The sequence below is a fragment of the Sus scrofa genome, chromosome 11 (genome assembly GCF_054392235.1).
Source record: "Sus scrofa isolate SSC_HxYL_T2T_F1_AM1 chromosome 11, Sscrofa_HxYL_maternal_Yorkshire_Landrace_v2.0, whole genome shotgun sequence".
Lineage (NCBI taxonomy): Eukaryota > Metazoa > Chordata > Mammalia > Artiodactyla > Suidae > Sus > Sus scrofa.
Window position 1 is genome coordinate 4485218 of NC_139393.1, and position 13839 is coordinate 4499056.

General features: G+C 45.0%; 1 protein-coding gene across 27 annotated transcripts in view; it reads right to left on the reverse strand.

Annotated features, from left to right (window-relative positions):
* The window catches only part of LOC100625134 (phospholipid-transporting ATPase IB), a 163028-nt gene that overhangs the window by 2214 nt on the left and 146975 nt on the right, over positions 1 to 13839 (reverse strand). For all 27 annotated transcript variants that reach the window (XR_014818980.1, XR_014818981.1, XR_014818985.1 and 24 more), the window contains 2 exons: positions 9421 to 9519; positions 6190 to 6284 (listed from right to left, as the gene is read on the reverse strand). Coding sequence is in view for 14 of the 27 variants with exons in the window: in XM_084981264.1 (XP_084837390.1) it covers positions 6190 to 6284; positions 9421 to 9519 (194 nt within the window). In the remaining 13 variants the exon portion in view is untranslated. The remainder of the gene's footprint in view (positions 1 to 6189; positions 6285 to 9420; positions 9520 to 13839) is intronic.

Genomic DNA, 13839 nt, shown 5'->3' on the forward strand with positions numbered 1-13839 from the left:
GGCAGGGAACGTTCCTGGCAGGCACGGCCAGGGAGCGGTTTGCAAACCCGGCTGTATCAAAACCACTCAAGACACCTCTTCTCCATCCTTACTGCTGAGGCAGGCGGTAGATGGGCCCCAGGGCTGAGCAGCTGGAGTGTGTCAGGCTGAGCAAGCACACCCGGTCTCCCCCTGATATTTCAAGGAAAAAGGTAACGGCAGGAGCGGAGAGGAGCTAAGCTCTGCTGGAGGTAAAAGATAAGGCGACCCCATCTTTCATTCGTGAAGTCAGAAAGACACCCCCCCCCGACTGCACCTGCACAGAAAAATTCATCAGGGCTCAACAAGGAGGGGGCCCTAGCCCATAATATGTCCCGTCAACCTCCCAGAGACCCTTGAGCAACAATCTCACTGGGCTAAAAGATGGGCATGCCCGTGGAGGAGGGCCCCGAGTCAGATGAGATGTGGGCGAAGAGCGAGACGATGGGCCAGAGGAAGACAAAGACCCGGAAAACCGCCTCCAGGGAAATGATTCAAACACCCCCTAACGCCCCTCATTAGGGAGGGCGCCCACACCCTTCTCCGGGTAGCTGCGCTTTGCTTCTGCCCTAAACAAACTGCTTTTCCATGCTCGCTGACCTGTACCGTGCTTCCAATAAACTCTGGGCCTGTTCTGCAACCTCAGTCTCTTCATAAAGTTCTTTTTTTTTTCAGAGAAGACAAGAGCCAGGGCTCTTCAAGCCACGGCAAGCCACTGTCACCCCAAGATCATTTCTGGGGCCACAACTGATCTGTGGCTGGCTGGACAAGGCTATGTACTTTTTCCAGTTCTCCCGGGGATTCTGATGTGAGGCCACACCCTACCTGAGAACTGTGTCCTCGTGGATGCAGCCTGGCGGAGGGGCTGGGGACTCACGCCTGTTTGATATGGAGCTGTGGCTGAGCCCAGGCTGCACAGCTCTGACAGTGGCCCGTGGGTCTCTGAGTTCATTTTCCCACCACCATTCAAGAGGACAGTCCTGGGACGGTCTGTATCTTGAAACTGAAACATACCTTCCCAGAACCCAGAAAGGTAGCTGATGAAGCTGAAAACCTGCGGCTGGACAACACACAATCTTAATCTCAAGCCTGGTAAAGAATCCACATGTGGGAACTACTCCTGTTTTTATTCAGCCGATTGGAACAGGCATTCGAAGTGGTTTACTCAAGTTTAAGTGAATAACAAGGTCATGGCTGGAAATTCCCAGAGGAATTAATTCATTGATCAGCGCTCCCTCCCTGGAAAAATTCATCTTCTAATCATCTTTGTAAGCTGTGCTGGCAGCACAGGACCAGGCAGAAAGCGAACAGGTCTTTTCATTCTTCTCGCTTGACCAGGTTAGACAATAAAGCAGTTGTGCACCTGAGTAATCCCTTCAGATTAACAGATGACCCAGGAGTTCCCGTTGTGGCTCAGTGGTAAACGAATCTGACTAGCATCCATGAGGATGCAGGTTTGATCCCTGGCCTCGCTCAGTGGGTTAAGGATCCGGCGTTGCCATGGGCTGTAGTGTAGGTCACAGATGCTGCTCGAATTTGATGTTGCTGTGGCTGTGGTGTAGGCCAGAGCTACAGCTCTGATTTGACCCTTAGCCTGGGAACCTCCATACACCGAGGGTGCAGCCCTAAAAAAGCAAAAATAAAATAAAAGATGACCCAGAGCCAGCAAATGCTGCTCGCACCCACATATACCTAAGGTTTACCACGTGGCTCACTAATGAGAGTGGATTTACTTTGAGGGGCCAGCTCTTTGAACGAAGAAGAAACTCGTGTCCACCTGTTATGCACTGGCTTATTCAGTGTGGAAGGAGTGGCCCCCAGCCTTCTCAATACGGTAGAGTCACCAGGCAGCTGGCAAGAAGGCCAGAAATCAGGCCCACATGCAAGACCAGCAGTTCTCAAACTTGAGTGGACACCGCCTGCAGGGCATCTGATTCAGCGAGTCTGTGGTGGGGTCAAAAGCTGGTATTTCCAGCAACTTCCCAGGCGGTGCTTCTGCTGCTGGGCTAAGGACAGTCTGCGAAGAACCACCATGTTCAGCCATTTTCACTGCAAGCTCAGGATGGACCAGGTGTCAATAGCTTCCGGCCCCCGGGGATGTCCCTTCTTCCCACTTCAGAAGGATTCGATCAGAATCTCAAGGAGGAACTTGGGGGTTTCCTGCGTGTAGCCCCAGATGCTGTGAGTGGCTGTGAAGACCAGGAGGGAGCACTCTCCTTGAGAAGGGGGTGCGGGCCCACAGCTTTGGCAGAAAAACCCAAGGCTTACTGAGATCTCAGAGGGCCCCCTTTCCAAGCTTAAGTCCCGGCTGTGTCAGCCATGCGAACAACCAAAGGTGGGAAAAGAGGTGTCTCTTTGCTTTATTTTAAAGGGTCTAAACATAGAAACAAGGATGGCTGCTACAAAGCAACATATAAGAAACTCCCCCACCCTTTTAAAACAGAAGACCTGTCCGAACTTTCAATGGTTTTCCTCCCCACTCGGGTGGAGGAAACAAGCCTGTCTTTCTTCCTGATTTAGTTCTTGACCTCAGGCCTCCAGGGGCAGGAGGACGGCCGGCGGACTCAGCCCAGAAGCAGTATTTCTCCTTGGGTCACGGCCAGACCCGCACACGAGGGGATCTTCTGTGATGTTGCAGCAACATCGCCCCATCGAAGGCCCTGGCTGATGCTTTAGAAGTTGCTTTCAGACATCAGTGATTTGTTGTAATTTCTGTGTTCATTCCAAATAAACATGTGCTTTGGAACCTAATTTTGCATCTGTAGTTTTGTACTCTTTTCCTTCAAAGGGTTCCGCAAATGCAATGAAGTTCTGGCCTCACACACTGGGCTGTGCTCTTGTTCAGGAGCAAAATACACCTTTTGGGAACCTGGGCTGGTTTTCCTCTTTGCGGTGTTCCCGGTTGTTGAAGTGGGCCAACAGGGACCCCAATCTTCCGCCTGCCCAGCCCGCACCCCTCAGCAACAAAGAGGCACCATCAGTCCAGCAGATCCCGCTTGCTGGACCTTTAACTGCCATTTGCATCCAAACAGGGGTGCAGAGGGAGCCCCTGGCTCTCAGCATCTCCTGCCTTCACCATCTTCAGGAAGTCCTGACAGCCAGAAAGGAGTGACGGGTCCGAAGAAAGCAGTCAATGGACCCCCTCGTGGACTCGCCCTGGCTGGCTGCCTAGCGCATCCGCTTCCTAGACACTCGGCTGCAGCCAGGATGGGCACAAAAGGGCAGAGGCAGGAAGCGAAGGGGAAAAGCGGGGTGGGGGAGAAGGAGGTGGGAATTTTCAAGTCGTTTTTTTCTTCAACCTAGTAAGACATTCAGCGGACTTCAGAATCAACCTTGTCATTTTGTAAGCAGCTCCATGCAGGAAACCGCCCTCAACCACAAGCCTCTTTGTGGCCAAGCTACACAGCAACTAGCTTTTTTTTTTTTTTTCTTTTCTTTTTAGGGCCACACCTGTGGCATATGGAGGTTCCCAGGCTAGGGGTTGAATCGGAACTGCAGCTGCCAGCCTACACCACAGCCACAGCAGTGCAGGATCTGAGCCATGTCTGTGACCTACACCATAGCTCACAGCAATGCCAGATCCTTAACCCACTGAGCAAGGCCAGGGATCAAACCTGAAACTTCATGGTTCCGAGTCTGATTCGTTTCTGCTGAGCCATGATGGGAACTCCTGCAACTAACTTTTAAGGTGGACACCCCCTGAGCGCTGCAGCATCTCTAGCCCAAGCTCACCTTTCAAATCTTTTACTCTACAACACCCTGCCCAACCTGCTGGTTCTTTCCATGGACCGAAGAAGCAGAGTGAGGACTCCGAATTAGCAGGTGACTGGTCTCTTCCCCAACTTCCCTTCTATCATCCTCTGAACAGTGTGACCAAACCGTGTGGGCCCCCCGCCTTAAAGCCTGAGATCACCGCCCTGCTCCGCTTTAAACCATTCCTGGCCCCTGGCTGAGCGGAACCTTCAGCAGTGGTTTTGGGGAGACTGCCGGCATTCTGATTAAAGGAAAGGTGCCCTCTCACCATTTGTGAGTTTTGATTTTGTGAGCGGCAGGCAACAGGGCCCAATTTGGTAACAGTTCCTCAGAATTTTACCTCATCCGTTGGCTCATTTAATTCACTGTATTATAAATTTGGGACTCTGATAAAATCTTTAAGAAAGTCAGTCTTATGTTTTAAGAAAGAGTTGGTATTTTGCGATTCACAGAGAACTCCCCCCGCCCCGCTCCCCGTTTCTTACTTGAGGCGCTCAGAGTACTTTATCCCAGCAGAGAAACACACGGGGCCTAAAGAGCTGCAGACTGGCTGAGGGACTTGGCCTCAAGCGGCAAAAGATGATGGGAGTGGAGGAGACACCCTAAGACCTGGGGTAATTCAGTAAGAGCCCTGACCAACCATGGGCTCCTCTTTTCAATATTTAAAAAATAGTGAGTCAAGAAAATAATTCTTCTTACATATTTTCCTTTTTTTTTCTTCTTTTCTCTTTTTTGTCTTTTTGCCTTTTCTAGGGCTGCTCCCGCGGCATATGGAGGGTCCCAGGCTAGGGGTCAAATCAGAGCTGTAGCCGCCGGCCTCCACCACAGCCACAGCAACGTGGGATCCGAGCCGCGTCTGCAACCTACACCACAGCTCAGGGCAACACCGGATCCTTAACCCACGGAGCAAGGCCAGGGATCGAACCCGCAACCTCATGGTTCCTAGTCAGATTCATTAACCACTGAGCCACGACGGGAACCCCTTACAAGTTTTCAAAGTAACTGAAATTTATCTTTCCTATTTTTCATATGTATCTGATGAGAGTCCGAGGTCATTCCTAGTCTTGTGTATGTGAAAGGTTTTGCGGGGATTGATTTCGGAACTACAACTCCTGTAGAAAGCAGGTGTCCCTCAAGGTGAGTCCAGACCCTCCTGGCCCTTCACACCCCGTGCTGCCTATGCTGAGCCCGATGGCAGGAAGTACCGAAAAGACAGAGAGGCTGCAGCTCGGAGATGCTGACTGCGGTGCCCTGGGCCCCGCAGCAGGTTCAGAGGCAGAGCTGGGATGCAGCGGCCCCTCCGCCTGACTCCCATGTCTCTGCTCTGGACTTGAACTTCGCAGGGAGGCAGACTGGTTAAAACACATGATCTACAGGAGTTCCTGTTGTGGCATAGTGGGTTAAGAACCCAACTAGCATCCATGAGGACATGGGTCCAATCCCTGGCCTCGGTCAGTGGGTAAAGGATCCAGCATTGCTGTGAGCTGTGGTGTATGTCACAGATGTGGCTCAGATCCTGCGTTGCTGTGGCTGTGGCACAGGCTGGCAGCTGCAGCTCTGATTCAACCCCTGGTCTGAGAACTTCAGATGCCATGGGTGCAGCCATAAAAAGAAAAAAACAAGACAAAAACAAAACATGAGCTATAAAAAGAAAAAGGGGGGGTAAGGTGATATTTGGGCAAAGACTTAAAGGAAGTGAAAGAGGAGCCTCCCAGGTATAAGAGGGGTTTGCTTTCTAGGCCGAAGTGCCGGCAAGTGCAGAGGGCCTGGGGCAGAAGCGTTCCTGGCGCAGTGTGAGAGGAGCCCAGAGGCTGGAGTGGAACGCGGGAGGAGGAGGAGGTGACACCAGGAGAGCAACGGGGTCCAATCGTGGACATTTGAAATGGTACATTGGGCACCTGGCCGAGGATTTTAAAAACATGAGGATTTTCCACTTGGAAGCACGAGACCAGGAATCACCTTCCCTCAACCTGTGCCTTTTGCTTTAGGCCAAGTGCACACATTTCTAGCTGAGCCCTCTTTCTCTATGAGATGACCTTAACTTTTTTTAAAAAGAGACAATAGTAGTCTCTTTTGAAAGAAGTGTTACCCTTCGAAAAAAACAATGTGGTAAAATACACGTAACATACAATTTTCTGCCCTGCTGTTAAGTGCGTTAAGTTCACACACATGTTGCGCACCCATCACGCCTTCCATTCCCAGGAACCTGTTCTCTCCTCCCCCTCCCCCCGGCCCGCAGACACCTCCCCCTCCCACTCTCTGGCTCTAGGGACCAGGTCATGACCCGTGGCGTCGTACAGTCCTTGTCCTTGTGCATCTGGCTTAATTTCATTCAGCGTCATGTCTCCAAGGAGAAGGACCTGCAGTTTAGTTACCCGTCCTGCTTGGGAGTCCAGGGAGTCTCAACCCGTGACTTACGTGGGGCGCTCAGATCCACAGAGCTGTTCCGGAAGATGATCTGGCAGGGCTGGGAACTCAGGGGCCCTTGGAAATTCTTGGCTTCCACCCTGGGACTAAACCAAACAGATGGACTTTAGTTCACCAGAACAGATTTCAAAGGAGTTTGTTGGGAAAAAAAAAAAGTTGTAAGGTAAAAGTAAGAAATTGACCTCGTTTGGAGAACGTTCACATATTTAAAATAAAATGGATACTATCTGGACACTCTCAGCAAAAGGCTGCATCTAAAGCGGCATTTTGCAGTGAGCATCCCTTATCGTCATAACTTTCTTTTCCAAAGAGTTGAACTGGATAGTAAGTGTCCCCCTTGTCCCTGAAGATTTTTATGGCAGCTATTTTTAAAATCTTTGTTCCAGCTTCCTTTTCTTACAGCAAAGCCATCGCCTGTACTGGTCCAAGACACCTGACCATGAATGTCAAAACTTTACTTTACTTTACTTTAGCTGGTTGTCCTTGTTATTTCATGTTGTGGGTTGTGCTTTTAGCTCTATGTTATTTACTCCTGAACATGCACATGTTTCTGTTGCACCACGACAGGAACTCCGGAGTGTGATTAGTTTTAACAAAGGTATTTATTTATGTATCCTCTCCAAGATCTGTTTTTATGACAGTACCATACTATTTTGATTACCACAGCTTTGTAATATCATTTGAAATCATAAACTGTGATGCCTCCAGCTTTGTTCTTTTTCATGACTGCTTTGGCTATTTGGGGTTTTTGTGGTGCCATACAAATTTTAAGATTGTTTGTTCTAATTCTGTGAAAAATGCCATTGGAATGTTGATAGGAATTGCCTTTAATCTGTATTTTGCTTTGGGTGGTATGGAAATTTTAACAATATTCATTCTTCCAATCTATGACCATGGAATAATTTTCTATTTATTTGCGTCTTTTCTTTCTTTTCATCAGTGTCTTACAGTTTTCAATGTACAGGTCTTTCACTTCCTTGCTGAAATTTATTCCTAGGTAATTTATTCTTTTTGATGCAATGGAAAATAGGATTGTTTTCTTAATTTCTCTTTATGATAGTTCATTATTCACAACAGGTTTTACTGTGTTGATTTTGTAACCATGAAGATTCACTGAATTCATTTATTCATTCTAACAGTTTTTTGGTGGAGTCTTTAGGGTTTTCTATATAAAATATGTCATCTACAAATAGTGACAGTTGTACATCTTCCTTTCCAATTTAGATGTCTTTATTTTTCTTGCCTAATTGCTCTGGCTAGGATTTCTAATACTATCTATGTTGAATAAAACTGGAAAGAAAGGGAATCCTTGTCTTGTTTCTGACCTTGGAGGAGAAGTATTCAGCTTTTCCCTGTTGAGTATGATGTTATCTGTGGGCTTGTCATATATGGTATGGCCTTTAGTGTGTTAAAGTGAATTCTCTCTATACTTGCTTTCATGAGCGTTTTTATCACAAATGGATGTTGAATTTTGTCAAATGCTTTTTCCGCATCTATTGAAATGATTACACAATTTCTAGCCTTCATTTTGTTAATGCAGTGTATCATACTGCGTGATTTGCAGATGTCAAATCAATCTTGCATCCATGAACAAATCCCACTTGGTCATGGTGTCCAATCCTTTTAATGTACTGTTCAATTTGGTTTGCTAATATTTTATTGAGGATTTTTTTGCATCTATGTTCATATGGATATTGGCATGTAATTTTCTCTTCTTGTACTGTCTCTGTCTGCTTTGACCTGGTAAAATGAATTTATTTATTTATATTTTTGTTTTGGTAAAATGAATTTAGATGTCTTCTTTTTTTGGATAGGTTTGAATAAAATTGGTAGTAATTCTTCTTTGAATGTTTGATAGGACTCACCAGTGAAACCATCTAATCCTGGACTTTTGTTTGTTCAGAGGTTTTTTTACTACCAATTTAATCTCCTTACTCAATCTATTCATTTTTTCCATTTTTTTTTCCATGATTCAGTCCTAGTAGGTTGCATGTTTCTAGCAATTTATTGATTTCTTTAGGTTGTCCAATCTGTTGGCATACAATTAGTCGCAGTAGTCTCTTATGATCCTTGTATTTCTGTAGTATCAGTTGTAATATTTCCTCTTTAATTTCTGATTTTATTTATTTGAATTCTCTCTCTTTTCTTTCCTTACTGAACCTAGCTAAAAATTTGCTTTTTTTTTTGTTTATTTGTTTTTTTTTTTTGTTTATCTTTCCAAAGAAAAACCAGCTCTTATGTTCACTGATCTTTTCTACTGTCTCTATTTCATTTATTTCCATTTTGATCTTTGTTATTTCCTTCCTTCTTCTAAATATAGGCTTATTTTATTCTTCTTTATCTAGTTCCTTGAAGTGTAAAGTCAGACTGTTTATTTGAGGTCTTTTTTTTGTTTCTTAACATAGGCATTGATCACTATGAACTTCCCTCTTAGAGCTGCTTTTTCTGCATCCCATAAGTTTTGGAACGTGTATTTCCATTTTCATTTCTCTTAAGATTCTTTTTAACTTCTTTTTTTGATTTCTTCGACCCTCTGGCTGTTCAGTAGCATGTTGTTTAATCTCTACAGATCTGTAAATTTTCCAGTTTTCTTATTGTAAGTGATGTCTAGTTTCAGACCACTGTGGTTGGAAAAATGTTTAATGTGGCTTCAATCTTCTTAAAACTACTGACATTTGCTTTGTGGCCTAATCTATGATCCATCCTGGAGAGTGTTCTATGTGCACTTGAGAGGAATGTGTATTCTGTTGCTTTTGAATAGAAAGTTCTATAAATATCTGTTAAGTCCATCTGGTAAAATGTGTCATTTAAGGCCAATGTTTTCTTATATTGTACTGCTATTTTTCCTCTTAGGTCTATTAATATTTGCTTTATATATTTAGGCATTCCTAAATATAACCTGGGTGCATAAATATTTACAAATGTTATATCCTTTTGTTGGATTGAACCCTTTGTCATTATGTAATGTTTTTCCTTGTTTCTTAATAGTTTTTGTCTTAAAGTCTGGAATATTGAAGTTGTCATTGGCTGAGAAGAAGACCACAAGGGGAGCTGATGAGAGAGGAGCCTGCACTCCTGGGGATGTGAAGCATGTTCTACACGCACTAATGAACCTGAGAAATTACAGAGAATATGGAAGCACCTGGGAGGGAGGGAAGGGTAAGGAAAACAATAGGGAGAATGGGTTTTTAATAAAAATTAGGATAAAGAGAACAGCCTTACTTCTCTTCAGTGACTCCAGAACAATCAAGTTCTTGACCTCTGCTACTTTCCATCTCCCGGACCACCTCTAGCAAAGTTCTGCTGCAGGTATTTCTAATCCTGTATCAGATGGAAAGATATTTTTAAAAACATAATACATGACAATGCAAATTCATTTGGCATTAAAAAGGGAATGAAATGCTTATATAGGCTATGACATTGAGGAACCTTCAAAACATGTTAAGTGAAAGACATCAATCAGAAGGGACCACAAATAGTTGATTTCTTTTATAAGAAAAGTCTAGAATAGGAAATGGATAGAGACAGAAAGTAGATTTGCAGTTAACTGAGGTTGGAGGTGAGAGGGAGAAAAGCAGGAATGGGAAGTAGCTGCTGATGGATGGAGAGTTTCTTTGGGGTATGGTGAAAATGTTCTGGAATCAGAAAGAGGTAATGATTGCACAACTCTGCGAAACAGAAAAAAAAAGCAATGAATTGTACACTTTAACTGGATAAATTTTATGGTATGTGAATAACATCTTAATAAAGCTGTTTAAAAAAAAAAACATAACACATGAGCTTTGCAGACTAGAAGCAATGCTTTCTCCCCTCTTGGATCATAGCTGGACATCCCTTAAGTACAGGAGAGGATCCCTTGGTTGGGTGGGGTGCAATTCCTCACGCCCAGTCAATGTGGAAGCCAGACTACTTTCCTAGCAGCTGAGAGCATCACCAGAGGGATGCTGGACAGGGCTGGGCAGTGTGCATCGACAGCCACCTACCCCAAACGCTTCTGACTTTCTGTGAGAGTCTATAAATCTCACCAGGTGTCTGTCTAGGCTGCAGAGGACCCTGACTCTGGGGGAGTCAATTGGCTCAAACCAAGCCCTACAGCTGAAGATTCCTGTAACTGAGACATACAGCTTTTCCACCATGGTTGTCATTCCAGAAGCTTGGAGTCTAAATTCTCATTCAGCCGTGAGCCACCTCCATCCTTTACTTCAATCAGTGAGCCCCAGGGCTGGCAATGCCATTTACAGCAATGATAACTGTGCACTGGACATCCCAGTATTCACACATTAGGTGTGCATACCTGAAACATACAAGACAACCTAGATAGATGCTTGCCCTTCTGTGGAAACTTGTTTCCAGTGGGGTCTGTGTCTATATTCAGGCATTGGTCTCCATACACTCATGCATTCCTTAAACATCTTTCTTGAGCCACAGTTAGGTACCAAAATCAGACATCAAATCTACTTTCATAAACCTTCCAACATATAAGGAGAGACAGGAGACAGATGAGTGAATGTCAGGAAGGAATGGGTCTGATGGTTGGGGCCCCACGTGATGTCAGGACAGCCTGAGGCAGGGGTGCAAGTTTGCCAGGAGTGTCAGCACAGGCTCTTACGAGGAAGTGGAGTTTGAGCCAGGGTGAGGGAAGAGTAGTAGGGGAGAGCATTTCAGACAGAAGGAACCTCACACACAAAAGCCCTGTGGTTGGAGGAAAGCAACGAGCAGATCTGAGGAGGCAGGAGAGATGGGCCTGGAGCAGGCTGCCCATGGCCTTGGGAAGGATTTGGCCTTTGTCCCAAGAGCAAAAGCAGGTGCAAAGAAGAAGAGCAGAGGGCAGCACATGGATTTATGGGTTAGTCGTGGCTGTTTTGCAAAAGTGTTTAGGATGTTAGTCGGACTTGACAGTTTATAAATTTTAGGCTAGCTGAGATAGAAAATTATAAGAATAAAGAAAACTGGTGGATTGAGAGAAATCAAAGAGGTCAATAGTCAAGTTTTAGAACAAAAAAAGTTAAAGACTAAGATGCCACATACTTCAAAATAACATTATTAAAAATTAACAAGCCTAAATGCTAACGTGCATCTGAAGAAAATCCCACGTATCTAAGCCGTGTGCTCCAATTTAAGGAGTTTTCAAAGCTGCTCCCTAGAAAAAGGAAGCTGTCATTTCTCCCTGGACAGCAATTCTTCCACCAATATTTTAACTTAAAACCTATGCTGTCACTCTGTTTGCACTGCAATTAATCTTTTGCAAGCCTTTCTGAGTAAAGTCAAATTATGAACAACATATAAACAAATTAACCCTTTACCATGCTCTTCACAAACTGATCAGGTAAACTGATGGTTTACCTGCCATCAGGCGTGTTACTGATTCCTGTTACGGATGGGAACTAATTTCACAACCAAAAAAAATTGAAGGAAATGCAGCTAACAAACAGTGTATGGTTTAGACCTTGGAAAAATAACCCATACTTTATCTTTCAGGTTCAAATGCCTGTGATTATTCATGATAAAAAAGTTCTACGTAGTGTACGTCCATCGAAAGACTCTGCTGGACATCACAACATGAACAAGAAGAGAAACAAGGAGAAACATTTTATAGAGCAGCCAAAGTAGAGGCGTAGGACATATTGGCTATTTATTCTAAAATGAACAGGAGTTCCCGTCATGGCGCAGTGGTTAAACGAATCCGACTAGGAACCATGAGGTTGCGGGTTCGGTCCCTGCCCTTGCTCAGTGGGTTAACGATCCGGCGTTGCCGGGAGCTGTGGTGTAGGTTGCAGACGTGGCTTGGATCCCACGTTGCTGTGGCTCTGGCGTAGGCCGGTGGCTACAGCTCCAATTAGACCCCTAGCCTGGGAATCTCCATATGCCGCGCACGGGAGCGGCCTAAGAAATAGCAAAAAAAAAAAAAACCCAAACAACAAAAGTAAAACGAACAGTTTTTGTTTTAAAGTTTAAGATAGATTATAAATACCTTCTAACATCTGGGAATAGATTATAAATAATAAGATATGTTATTTATTCCTTTTCCACAGAACAAGAGAACTACATTATAGATGCTTTACACATGATCAATCAATAAACTGGCAGATCAATAGAGGAAGTAAATAACACTATATGGTAGGTAATTTCCTGAGCACTTTTTATATTATTAAGTAATTACAACATAATTCCAGTTGATAATGTGCTATTTAAAGTGTACATTTTTAAAATTAAAGTATAGTTGATTTCCAATGCTGTGCCAATTTCTGCTGTACAGCAAAAGAACCCAGTCATACCTATGTTTATATTCCCTCTCTTGCATTCTCTTCCATCCTGGTTTATCACAAGAGACTAGATAGAGTTCCCTGCGCTGGACAGTAGCACCTCACTACTCATCCATCCTAAATGGGACAGTTTGCATCTACTAGCCCCCAACTCCCAGTCCCCCCCCAAGTCCCTCCCCCCTTCTCCTTGGCAACCACAAGTTTGTTCTCTATGTCGGTAAGTCTGGTAAAATGCATATATTTAAAATGTATTATGTGCACATTAATATGAGATGAAGGACTTTATAAATTTTACATGAAATGGATGTTAAAAGTACACTAAACCATATTACTTTCCACTACCATGTGTATTTGGCGCTTGGCAAGCTCCGTCTAAATCACAGACATCTAAAGCTATCTAAACCCATCTGTTAGCTGCATTTCCTTCATTGTTTTGTTGTTAAACTGGTTCCCATCAGTAATGGGAGTCAGTAACATGCCTGACGGTAGGTAAACCTTGAGATCAGCTGTGTGAAGAGCATGGTAGAGTGTTTATCTGTGGTTCACAATTTGACTTTACTCAGAAAGGCTTGCTAAGGACAACTGCAGGGCACACAGAGTGACAGAACCACTCCTGACTGTAAATCATACAGAGAAATACCCAGGTTGGCTGGACAGAAAGGACGCCCCTAGACAATCAGAGTGTCCCTCGAGCCTGGGTATCTTCTTCTCACGGCACAGGAGGAAGCCACACGCCAGGCAGCAGTTCGAGACAACTCGCAGCGTTAAGTCTGCCATCCTGTCAACCAGGTCCAAGCAGAGTTCCTCAGGGGGAGCCTTGGGATGGTCGTTCTGGCCACAGGATCTACGAGGCAGGGTCTGAAGCCTCGTCTTAAGCAGAGAGAGCCATGCCTGGCTCCCCTTGCCCCGAGCCCCCACCCCATCTCTGCACCTGCACCTGTGGTCACAGGCCCCCCGCACCTGACCACCCGCCCCAGCAACCTCCCTTCCTTCTCAGATCCCAGACTGGGAGAGGGGTGTTTCCAGCACCTGTGCGCACCACAAGGGATTTCTCAGGAACGGAAATACTGTTCGTTTCCAACAGCACTGTTTCCTTCTGAAAATATTTTCCATCTATATTACCAAATAAACAGGCATTTGTGGCCCTGATTTTTTTTAAAGTGCTATTTATATTTCTTTGAGAAAAATGTGCCCTTAAATCCAAATAGATGTGCAAGTGAGTGTTTGGAAGCTGGGACCACCTACGTGGACTCTTCGGGAAGTGAGGGCAGAGAGGCATCTGCCACTGTGGTCCCCAGGAAACTCTGTCCAGGAAGTTCCACAGTCATGTAAATGATGCCAAGTTTCCTCCTGAGGATGTGTGGCTGAGATGGCCAAA